This window comes from Oryzias melastigma, linkage group LG9 (assembly GCF_002922805.2).
Source record: "Oryzias melastigma strain HK-1 linkage group LG9, ASM292280v2, whole genome shotgun sequence".
NCBI classification, from domain to species: Eukaryota; Metazoa; Chordata; class Actinopteri; order Beloniformes; family Adrianichthyidae; genus Oryzias; species Oryzias melastigma.
The window spans coordinates 7259030-7270818 of record NC_050520.1 but is presented as its reverse complement, the minus strand read 5'-3'; the positions used below and the strand labels follow the sequence as shown (position 1 = coordinate 7270818).

The 11789-nt window shown below is 36.9% G+C and overlaps 2 protein-coding genes across 8 annotated transcripts in view; both read left to right on the top strand.

Annotated features, from left to right (window-relative positions):
* sept5a (septin 5a) overlaps nucleotides 1-6651 on the top strand; it is a 22753-nt gene extending 16102 nt beyond the window's left edge. For 3 of the 5 annotated variants that reach the window (XM_024275073.2, XM_024275076.2, XM_024275075.2), the window contains 4 exons: nucleotides 2590-2686; nucleotides 2760-2919; nucleotides 3016-3118; nucleotides 5690-6651. In XM_024275073.2, coding sequence (XP_024130841.1) covers nucleotides 2590-2686; nucleotides 2760-2919; nucleotides 3016-3118; nucleotides 5690-5752 — 423 coding nt within the window. In that variant the 3' untranslated portion in view covers nucleotides 5753-6651. The remainder of the gene's footprint in view (nucleotides 1-2589; nucleotides 2687-2759; nucleotides 2920-3015; nucleotides 3119-5689) is intronic. The other 2 variants (XM_024275074.2, XM_024275077.2) reach the window with 1 other exon arrangement.
* Nucleotides 6652-7820: 1169 nt separating this feature from the next.
* On the top strand, nucleotides 7821-10734 carry gp1bb (glycoprotein Ib platelet subunit beta). 3 transcript variants are annotated; one of them, XM_036213433.1, is made up of 3 exons: nucleotides 7836-7941; nucleotides 8059-10012; nucleotides 10094-10734. In XM_036213433.1, exons 2-3 carry the CDS (start codon nucleotides 9572-9574, stop codon nucleotides 10238-10240), a joined length of 588 nt encoding a protein of 195 aa, XP_036069326.1. In that variant the 5' UTR covers nucleotides 7836-7941; nucleotides 8059-9571; the 3' UTR covers nucleotides 10241-10734. The 3 variants fall into 3 exon arrangements, with proteins under 3 accessions (XP_024130846.1, XP_036069326.1, XP_036069325.1); XM_024275078.2 differs by having other exon boundaries at nucleotides 7821-7941; nucleotides 9607-10734; XM_036213432.1 differs by having other exon boundaries at nucleotides 7840-7941; nucleotides 8059-10734.
* The last annotated feature ends 1055 nt before the right edge of the window (nucleotides 10735-11789 follow it).

Here is an 11789-nt window from a genome sequence, read left to right as displayed (position 1 = left end):
AAAAAAAAAAAAAAAAAACGTACAAAATGTTTTCAGATATTATGCTTTCTGGAGTATTACTCCCGATTACAGTCTTGAACAATCAGGAATTATCCTGCATGATTATGCAATTGTCACTGTATGTTTCAAACAGAGCACAAAAAAACTCTTTTGTCATAAAATCCAGTTGTTTTAATCTGGTTGTTATCTCACTAAAACTATTCATTCTGTAATGCCAGAATAAGTACAAACTATTTATGTTGTGGTTTTAAAACAGCAAAAAATGCCAATTCTTTGATATTCCATCTTATTTTCTTGGTCTGAGGATAAAATTTGCTCAGTTTTTCTTGCAGATCAATCACACATTCACCTCATAATCTGTGGATTCCTGAGCACTTTGTTCTCAGTTCTGAGGCCTTGCAGCTGAAACAATAGAACATAGTTGTTGGGCCAGCTCACGTGTTGCACGTGAAAACATATTTTCAGTTTTACGCAGCAGACTTTGACTGCTCTGCACTGAGGTGGAGCAATACGATTCAAATGAATGTAGTTTTTATCCTTAAAGCCTCTGAAGAAATGAGTTCAACCAGGAAAGGAACATGTTTGGATAATCCATGAAGTTCCTCACAATGGGACGTTTGATTTGGTATTAAGTGCTTATTCAGAAAAGAAAAACATTTCTTATAAGAATGTATTTGTAGATGTGAAACCACTTTTCTGTACTGCAGAAACAGGAACCCAAGAAAAAGGTAAACATTTTCTTTAAAAATGTGATTTTTTTTTCTTTAAAAAAGCAAAAATAAAATGGTCTTTCCAAGAATTATTTCAAGAAAAACTTCTACTCACCAAGACATATCCTAAACTAAGATGATTGAAAAACTTTACTGATAAGATTATTTATTAAGCAAGACATTTTTCTTGAAACAAGGGGCTTTTTCCCTTTATTAAGATTCTGTTTTTTGCCGTTTTTGGAGCTTAATGTTTCTTCCTTAGTGATATTGTTGTATTTCTGTAATAAAATACATTGACATTTAGACAAGAACAAGGCTAAATCCAAATTATTCCCCTACAGCTTCCACGTACCCCAACATTTAGCTCTTCAAATGGAGACATAAGGAAAAAATAGTTGTTATGTCTGAATTCCCTCCCTATTCCCTGATCAATAAAAACTATATAGTTCAGGACTATCTAGTGTTCTGTTTTAAATCAATTCGGACACCATGTTCACTATTTTTTTTTTTTTAACAGCATGTATGACATCACCAATTTCACAAAGTAAAAACCTAATGAATACAAGCATTTCCTGATGACTATATATGAATCCGCTGTGTTCTGACTATGAAAACGTTAATAGTTTATTTTAAATAATTTATCTAAATACATTTTTTTGCAAAAATTGTTCAAACGGAATTCATTGTGGTCTATATTCGCCAATCTAGTGCGCATCGATGCACACTAGTTTTTTCGTAAAGACTTTTGGGAAATTTCTAGAGCACTTGATTTTGGAATTGCTACTTACCCCCAATAGATTCATCTATGTTAGCGCGCAGCTACCAATGGTCGGAAAATACATAACATTGATTTTATAACTTTAAAAAGTCATGCTTGAACAAAAAGTCATTACTTACATTTAAATATAAACTTCTGTGCTTCAGAGCACACAGGCGTGAAGAAATACGGATCACGGATCATCCTTCTGGCGGAGGGATACACTGCCATTAAGGCCCAATCCAACTTCTTCCCTTCTCTCTTCCCTTTTATTTATCTTCCCTACGAAAAATTATGAAGAAAAAATAGTGTTTTTTGTGTCGCAGAAGAAAAAAGTGTGTATTAATACATTTTGTTATACTTATTCAGATAAAGGTACTACTTTAAGTAGTTTTGTGGCACAATGCTTGTGATTTTGTGATCAAAAAAGGAAAAAGTTTTACTACTATTACTTTTTTTTCTTTTTTTTTTTTGCTTTTATTATTTATTTAAATCAGCTATCATTGCCATAAGAATCAGATTTATTGGTAAAAACACTTGCAATAAAGTTTTACACATTCAACAAGTTTCTTGAATTTATTCAAAATATTTCTTTAGATGTGTAAATAACTGAATTTGTTTTTATATTTATTGAGACTTTCTGACTGAACACATAGTTGTGTAAATCACAATTTCATAATTTTCATTCAATCTTCTGGGAGATAGTTTTATGTCCTGATTTAGTTTTCTGTTAAGTCTCTTATTATTTTACTCTTGTGTCAAATACTTTTATCGTGATTTTATGTCTTGCTTTTTAATAATCAACTACAGTATTTTCTGCTGCTTTTCTTTGACAATATCACTGTGTAATGACAATATGAATGCAAATTAGCATTATTGCTATAATCTGGTATATTTACATCTATGATTCTCTGAATAAATGTCTATTCATGTACATTGTCTCTATCAATTATAGACGTATGATGGCTGTAGAGTCGAAGTGTGAACCTGCACCACCTTTGTGCTTGTCTCAACATTTACAGACATTCTTCTCCTGATCTGCTCTGTGTCACTGTTGTTGTGCAGCAGCTTCTCTGTGCAGACAAGTTGAAAAGCGACCTGTCTTTTTGTGTGTCTGTGCAGGAGTGCACGCCGTTCGCTGTGATCGGCAGCAACACGGTGGTAGAGGCGCGAGGACAGAGGGTCAGAGGGAGACTGTACCCCTGGGGGATTGTGGAAGGTATGTGAACCAGTCTGAACACAAATGACTTCCATCATCGTGTTGTTTTTACTGAACATCTTTTTCTCCTCAGTGGAAAATCAGTCACACTGTGACTTTGTTAAACTGAGGAACATGCTGATTCGTTCTCATATGCACGACCTGAAAGATGTGACCTGCGACGTGCACTACGAAAACTACAGAGCGCAGTGCATCCAGGAGATGACCAGGTCAGAGAATGTGAACGGAGAAGTGTGAGAACCAGAAGGTTTTGTTTTCTAAACATCTTGGCTGCTTATGCTTGCAAAAATTTCACTCATTCAGTCGTTTTTCCCACGTTGTTTCTGCAGTAAACTGGCACAAGACAACCGGATGGAGAGTCCCATCCCCATCCTGCCGCTGTCCACTCCAGACGTGGAGACTGAGAAGCTCATAAAAATGAAAGACGAGGAGGTATGGCGCTTTGTTCATCGCCATCCTCAGTATTTTTATGCTGAGCTCCGATCAGCAAGCACCACTAAAAAACTGTAGCACTGGACAGAGAGTCTGACTGTTTTTTTTATGTGTCCAGAAAATATTCTGTTGTTTAATATTTAAAAAAGGAGTTAAGGTGATCAGGTTGTTCAGGTCTATTTGTTGAGCAGGGTCAAGAATTACAAGCCAAGGCTCATGGGTGTGATGCTTATCTTTTCAAAGATATATGGAGAGAATTGAGACTCGACTCTAACCTCCTTCAGGCTCATAAATAAGATCAGAAAAGAATCTCCGTGTCTGCAGATGATGTTGTGATTTTTAAGGACAATGAGAGGCAGGATAAAAGAAAACCCTGGAGAGAGACAAAGTCAATTTGCAGCGAGACAAAGTTCATTTGTGACATAACATTGAACTTCAAACTTCAAAATGTATTTATTTATATAGCGCCATTCATTCGGAGGAAGCTCAAAGCGCTTATCATAAAATCAAATAAAATATGTTAAAAAGACAGTGTGTTAAAAAGCAAATACACAAAAGGAGAAAAGGACATTTAAACAGAAGGAGTACCCCTCCCTTCCCCAGCATCTCCCACCCTCAGGAAAAAAAAAGAAAAAAGAAAGAAAAAAGGAATTGAACAAAGACTTAAGAACTACAGCTCTGAGAAAACAGGCTGGCTTGGTACTGCTGTGAAGAAACAGTATTACGGGGATCCATCTAATCCAAGGCCCAGTCTGACCACAGAGGCCACCGCCGCAGCGCCCGTCCAGCACAGGGCAGCACAGGGCAGCACAGGGCCCACTCTACAGAGCAGGGCCCCAGCCGCCCCAATGAGAACAGGCACTGCAACAATGGCACACCAGCAGAAGGAACCCTGGAACAGAGGATCCCCGTGAGGAAACGCTGGAGTTTTTGAATTATATATGAATAAATAAAATCGTTTAAGACAATTAAAACAAACAAATTATGTGAGTATAATAATAGTAAGAGCAGGGTTAATAGACTAAAATAATATAAATTATAAAAAATTTGATTCACATAAAAGTCAAAATTAAATAATAATAATAATAAATAAATAAATAAATAAAAAGACATAATTCAAAACCGACAAAAGGTCAGGTAAAAGCCAGATTAAAAAGGTGAGTCTTGAGCCTCTTCTTAAAAACCTCTATGGTCTCTGCGGCTCTGAGGGTCTCTGGCAGGCTGTTCCACAGGCGAGGACCATAATGATGAAACGAAGCTTCACCATGTGTTTTAGTCCTCACCTTAGGAACAACTAAGAGGCCGGTGCCAGAGGACCTCAGAGTCCGCGAGGGTTCATATCTTAAAAGCAAATCACTTAAATAAGAAGGCCCAAGACCGTAAAAACATTTATAAACCATCAGGAGAACTTTAAAATCAATCCTGAAACGCACAGGGAGCCAATGCAGCGATTTTAAAACTGGAGTAATGTGTTCCCGCCCCCTGGTCCTCGTCAGAACTCGTGCCGCTGAGTTCTGAAGAAGTTGTAGAATAGAAAATGAGTAAAGGAGTAAAGGTTTTTATCTTAGTTAAAGCAGAGGGGAATGTAAAAATGTGAAAAATGATAAAAACGAACAGGCATGTTTAGGGGGGAATCTGTGACATAAACATGGTGATGAGTCAGGCATGTTTAGGGGGGAATCTGTGACATAAACATGGTGATGAGTCAGAAAAAACTTGCAGGATGTCACTGAATCAAAGTGCAGTTCACTAAATAACCACCGGGGGGTTATTACATTAAAGTTCCACTCCAACTTTATTTCTATTTTTTCTATTGTAAAATTGCTCCCAGGGGTGTTTTAGTTATGATTATGATTTTTTTTTGCAACTTATGAAAAAAGTCATTTTCTATGACACAGTTTCTGCAGATTGGCTGGAGTTCATTAGAAAATTGCATCTGAGTTGTGGAAGGGACTGTTGGCACCGGAGCAACCCCGCCCCCTTTCGCTCATCATCACAAATAAGACCTTTTTTAAACAGATTTTTTTAATCTGCTCTTGATTCACAACAACTTTAATAAAAAAAAAAAAAAAACAGAAATACAATCTTGAGCTTCATTTTCTTTATATTTGTCCTCCATTATGAGAAAAATTCCACAAGAACATCTAAAAACACAATTTTCATTTGAGTGGTTATTTGACAAGTTAATCCATATTTATCTCAAAGTAAAACGGCTAAACTTTAATAAAAATAAATCCATGGAGGTTCAAACATTTGATCTTGAATTTGTAACTCTGTGGCTCTCGTGGTCTTTTGATTGACAGGTGACTTTCATATCTCAGCTTTACCTTAGTGGGCGTGGTCAACGATTTGTCAAAATTTTATGTCTCAGCTATTTGACACCTATTTTTTTTATTCACCATTTATTTAATTTACTGTTGAAGACTAGCTATGCTGACAAATACTGTGGCATTGGGTTTATTTTTAGGATGTTTTTTTTCACTAAAACCTGCTGTTCCGTTATAATAATTTCACTAAATGATTCTGCCGTTGTCTGAGTGTAACGTCCACAACCTTCATGTGTGTCTGCAGCTAAAGAGGATGCAGGAGATGCTGAACAAGATGCAGCAGCAGATGCATGAGAAGGACCAGTGATGTCCTCTGGCCCAGAGCTGCTCTGCGGGGCCCCCTGCTGTCCGTCCGGTGAACGACAGTGAAGCCCTCTGATTTGGTTTTAAAGTGTCTTTGAAAAAAAAAATGCTGAGTCCATTACTCTTCAGTTTGGTGCTTTGGTTTGTCTGTTTAACTGGAGTTCCTTCTCTTAGCTTCTCATGTTTAGGCCCTCGCTGTGACCCCGGCATAAATAATATGAAAGCATATTTAAGTAAGTAAGTGCTCAGTGTGTCTAATTTATAATGCATTGCTAAACCCTTTGGTTTTAATATCAGGATTTGTGCTGCAATATGTTTTGTATGGAAATATTTTGTGATTCGTTGTTGATGGGTGTTGTTTTGTATTATGCAACTCTGGGCGAATGCTAGCAAATGTCCTTTGAACTTGAGGTGTCCGTCCAGTTTCCATTTGCCTTCATAACTTCTTTTATCGAAATCCAATTTTCCTTTTCTTTCTCTTCCTTTTTTTAATATTTTGTGTTTTCCAAGAAACGGACCAGGCAAACCATCACCTCCCAGCATTTTTATTGAGCTGGCTGAGTTGAAAAATGCACTTATTGCCAGTGGCTTACTGTGAGTACAGACCTACACGCGTCTGTGGAGAACAGGGTGCATGTGCGAGCATGCTGCCATTACTCACATCTGCTGATCGCTGTGGGCCTATTTTTACTGTTTTATAGCCGAGTCCCTGTGCTTGTACAAAATGCATCTTTGACGTGCTGTTTGCTTCAACGAGGAGCTGATATTTTATCTGACATATCGAGAGAGAGCGCTCTTGTGCATATCCTCATGAGTCGTCTGTACTTTGCCTGAAGGCTGAGGGCTCAGTTTGTGTGGCCTGTCTGCAAAGGTGTGACAAATAAATTCATTTTCTTGTCGGTTTTGGCTTCGTCACTGCAATCTTAATGAGCATCTGTCATGATGTGCAGCTGGAGCTGCTGCAGGATCACAGTTGGCTGACTCATATTTATCTCCTGCAGCCACTCTTCCTCTCTGTGATGCACTTCCTGTCTGTCAGAATTAAAAAAACAACCTTTTTTAATTAATATTTGTTTCAAACACTTTTATTGTAAAGTATATGCAATATGGCACATATACTGGATAATAATGATAATACTAATTTATTTTTGGTCCACATACGGAGAAATTAAATCTTCTGTGTTCACACTGATGGTAGTTTAAATTTTCCAAAAGTTTAACCATTTCTGCATATTATCTGGTAGTAAGAAATTAAATGCCTTATACATTGTCAATAGTGTCTGATTTTGTGTTAAATCCTTTAATTCTAATTATTTAAATTATGTTTTTGTGCATGATTCGGATGATTTGTTGTTCTATTATGTATAATAGATGTAATGAAGATTTAAAATGATTCCTCCAAACTTAGTCTAGTCTTACAAATGTAAAAGCTATCAATTTTGCACAACAGTGAAGGTAAATGAGTTTGCATGCTTATCGGGCTATACAACCAAAAGGTTGTATAACCACCTTTTGGTTTAAATGATTAAATTCATCGAACTCTGCAAACTTTAACAAAATACTTTTTTTTCTTAACACTAAATCTTTGCCAATTCTGCCTCCTGAGATGGCAATGACTTTAAGATTTACACTGCAAAAACTCAATCTTAAGATAAAATCTCAAGAAAAATTGCCTTATTTATTTTAAGAAAAAGAATCTTATTAAGAAAGTTTTACAATAGTAATTTTATGTCTTAATGACAGGAATGTTTTTTTTTTTAACAAAAATGTTTAGTAAGGCCATTTTTTTTTTACCACATTGGCTAACTTATTATTTTTTGCCTATTTTAATAAAAATTAAGAATTTTTAATTAACTTCTAGAGGTCCTGTTGTTAAATTAATCTTATGGATCAATGCTTTTATGAAAACTGAAGTTCTGAAACTGTTAGTGCACGTTTTCAAACCAGTAATTAAACTAAGATTTTTAAATCATCTCTTTTAAATTTGCTTTTGAGGATTTGAAACCCTCAGAACAAAGAGTTACTGATATCCCTACGCTGGGCGTGAATAAAAAGTTGTTTGTGTTGTAAAGTGTTTGTGTGTGCTCATAACTTGACAGCAACCTTTATCAGTGAAAGCCAGCTGGCAGTGAAAGTCTTCCTCTCCTCTCACTCTAAGAAGAAATACTCTCCAGAGGACCCGCAGAGAAAACGGTAAATGACTCCTTTCATACTTTATGTTAACATAACTAAAGTTGAGCTATGATTAGAAATGTATGATTTAATTCTTAGTTTTTAAAATATAAATGATGTTTTTTTGTTCTTATCCAGCTCAGATGGACTGACGTCTAACAGAATTTAGTCTACAAACAAAAACGTTGGAAACAATAGAGCTGCTTTTTGGACTGAAACTCTCAATTTGTTGTTTTATTTTTTTTTATTTAAGTGATTATTCTTCATATCTGTTTCAAATATTCATTAGCATTTATTTTTCAAGGTTTGCTCTGTTTAAAAAGAGGACATATAAAGTTATTTTTTGTCAACTCCTCTCGCATGTTGAGTTCAGATGCTATTTTTTTTAATATTACTGTTGCTTTTTTCCAAATTCAAAAGTTCAAAACAGAATAATTTATGCTAGAATGATTTATTAACTGGATTTTTTTTCCATATTTTTCACTTTTTCTTCCCTTTTTTCCACGGAAATTTGATTCTGCTTCAGTAATCGTTCTTACATAAACCAGTTATAATTTAAACATTTTTTTTTCTACAAAATAAAAAAACTGCTTATGAACAGAAAAATCTATATAGTCCAGGTTTTATATGCTCCTTTCCCAGAGGAGAATAATTTCTAGAAAACGTTAGATGGAAAATCTGAAAAAAAAGGTTAAACGTTCAAACAAAGCACAACCTTTGGATAAATCTTGAAATTGCGGACACTTTAAAAATCTGCATGTGTTCATCTGAATAAAAAAAAAAGACACAATTGGTCTACGAGCACGGACACCCCGCACAGAAATGAACAACATCTCGACCACCTAAGGAGACGGAGGTCACTGGGCATGTCCGGGGAACTTCTCTGGACATTGTACGTCTCAGCTGTAGGTTCAGCAGCTGGTTTGTGTTGGGGCAGCTCAGATCGGGACAGAAAGTGACAAACCAGGTTTGCTAAAAGAGCTGGTTCTCCATCACGGATGCCCCCTCTTACCCTCTGAACCACACGGTGGAGGCTTTGGGCAGCTTCTTCAGTACTAGACTAACATCTGTGTTTTTAAAACTAACAAATTTAGAATAAAAATGAAGGAAAAAGTCTTTCAATTCAGGGTATCAGACTATGGAATAATATTGAGAAAAACCAAAAAAAAAAAATCCAAATCAATTATTATGTTTAAGAAAACATAAAAAAACAAATGTTCAGACAGTATGAACTATAAGGATGTTGGGAATGAGTTATATTAAAAAAAAAGTTCTGAGTGTGTCATTTATTCAATGTATTTTTTTTTGTCAGCTTTTGTTGCCATTTATTGTATTTATTTCACATTACTAAGAGATAAATTTGGTTGAAACAGTTCAATGGGGCAGAGATAATAGGTTATCTTCTTTCTGTCCACTTTCATTTTCCCCAAAGACTAGAATATTGTGTAATTTATTGTTGTGTGCTATGAAAATGAAATAAATAAATAACATAAAAAGACCACTTGGAACGCTTTTATAAATAGATCTAAAGATGATCGGAGTCGGTCTTCAAAAACGTTCATTTCCACCATAGTAAATTAAATAAAAGTTTATCTTATTTTATGTTTATGAGCAAAATTTCTCCTAGTACAGCTCAAAAAGACAGAGAAATATGGCTTTCATGACGAGATGTTCCCTTTTCCACAGTTTGGTGACCATGAACAGATTTCTGCTCCTCTCTTCTCTCCTCCTGCTTGGAGGTCAGAGGTCATCAGCATGTCCCGAGCTCTGCTCTTGCCGTGGGAGTCAGGTGGACTGCAGCAGTAGGTCCCTCACCTCGTCCTCCATGCCCACCAGCTTCCCTCCAGGAACCACGGAGCTGCTTCTCCATGACAACCTGATCACCACCCTCCCCAACGGGCTCTTGGACGGCCTCAGCTCCCTTCGCTCCGTTTCCCTCCAGGGTAACCCCTGGCTGTGCGACTGCGGCGTCCTCTACTTACGGGCCTGGCTGCGGCGTCACAGCGCCAACCACGCGGAGCACGTGGGGGTGAACTGCAGCTCGCCCCCCAACCTGAAAGGGAGGCTTGTGGCATATCTAACTGAGGAGGAGGTGCTGGAGTCCTGCCAGTACTGGTACTGCAACCTGGCCTTCACCTCCTTCATCTGTCTGTCTGTGTTCGTGGTGGCGCAGGTCGCTCTGCTGGTGACGCTCACCATTTTCCTCAAGAGGTTTGAGAGGCTGTCCAAGGAGGCCAGACGAACCAACGAGGAGATCTTCGCCGTCGGAGAAAGCTCAAGAGAGAACGAATACGAGCGTTTGAAGGACAGCAGCATCTGAAACTCTGTTTTTTCTATTTAAAAGATTATTTTTTATGAACTTCTTACATTTATCTGATTCTTAAACATAATTATTACTGTTTAACCTACTTTTACTATACAGTTTGTCTACGTTAAACTTCAAGTGACTGCAAATATAGAAAGTTTTAACAATTTCCCTACTTAATATACTCTTTATTGCACTTTAATCTGTCATTTTTAAGCAGTACTTTGTCATTTTTTCAGTTTTTCATCACAATTTCACCCTTTAGGCACATCTGTTTTTACATATAATGAATATATTATGTAATAAAAAATCCAGTGAAGTGATCTATTTTTTCCCCCCCAAAAAAACTTTAACAAAATTGACAATTGTTAAATAATATCAAACAAAGACATAAAATGGAACAAAGGGGCCAAAGGAAGAAAGCAACAAATGAAAACAGAAAATTCAAGTGTTGTGTTGGTGGTTATTTTGTTACAATTGTTTACAATAAAACAAAATCAGTCAATAGACTCAACGGATTCAGACTAGTTATTTAAAGCACAGGCAGAATATATGATTTTATCTAAGGTGGTCGCCCAATAGGATTCATTTATTTGTCAGTGTGATTTCTACAGGTCCATTAAGAATGGTGTATTTCTGTTGAACCAGTCCAAGTGATCTTTCCATGTGCAAGTACACCGAAGTCATCCTTTTTGCCATTTTCAAATCTTTCTTACTCAGCTGAGTTTGCCCTTTTGTGAAAGCAGGAATCTCAAACACAACCGACTCATGACTGTGGAAGCCTGTGTCCGCTAATACAATACCGCCGGGCAACACATTAGCTGCTGGTCACTCACGCCGACACCACAGCCGTTAGATATAAAGGTGATGGGTCCGTGTGGCGCTATTCCGATTAAATATTTGACTGCACTTCCTAACCAAACCTTTAGGCCAAATCCTGATTTGTCAAATTAAGTCGCATTTTCATGAGTGTTAGTACTAGTTGCTGAAACTTTGACAGTTTCTCCCATAGACTGTATATAAGACTAAATTGTTTCTCCACTTTGATTTCAGAGTGAATCAACCAAAGAACTGTGTTCAGGCTTTTAAAATTATACAATCCTATATAAAACCTAACTTTGTTGTCATCCGTCTCAAATGACTTTTCTGTAATATATAACGCATCTACTTGGACCCTTAAGCATCTTCACTTCAAGTCTGAGGGCATCAGATTCCATTGCGTAGTTAGGTTGGTGATTGTAACTGTCCAAAGTCTGAGCAAAGACCCGTTTAGTCTCTTGATTTTGGTCTTCAGCATCAGACACAGCGTCTGTTGTTGCAGGACTGACTGTGAACACGCTGAAGTTCGAGCAGAGCAGCTGCAACATCATTCCTCTCTTCTTCTTCTTCTTGTCGCTCACTTCTTATTAATTCTATTTTGCGCTCAAACTTTGGAAGCTCAGCCGCTTGTTTTCTCTTTACCAGGGATGGGGTATGCTCGAACAGTGATGGGATATAATGTAGTGAAAACTGATTTTTGCTCTGTTTTCCTGAAAAAAAAAGGGAAAAGTTGTTAATTAGAGTT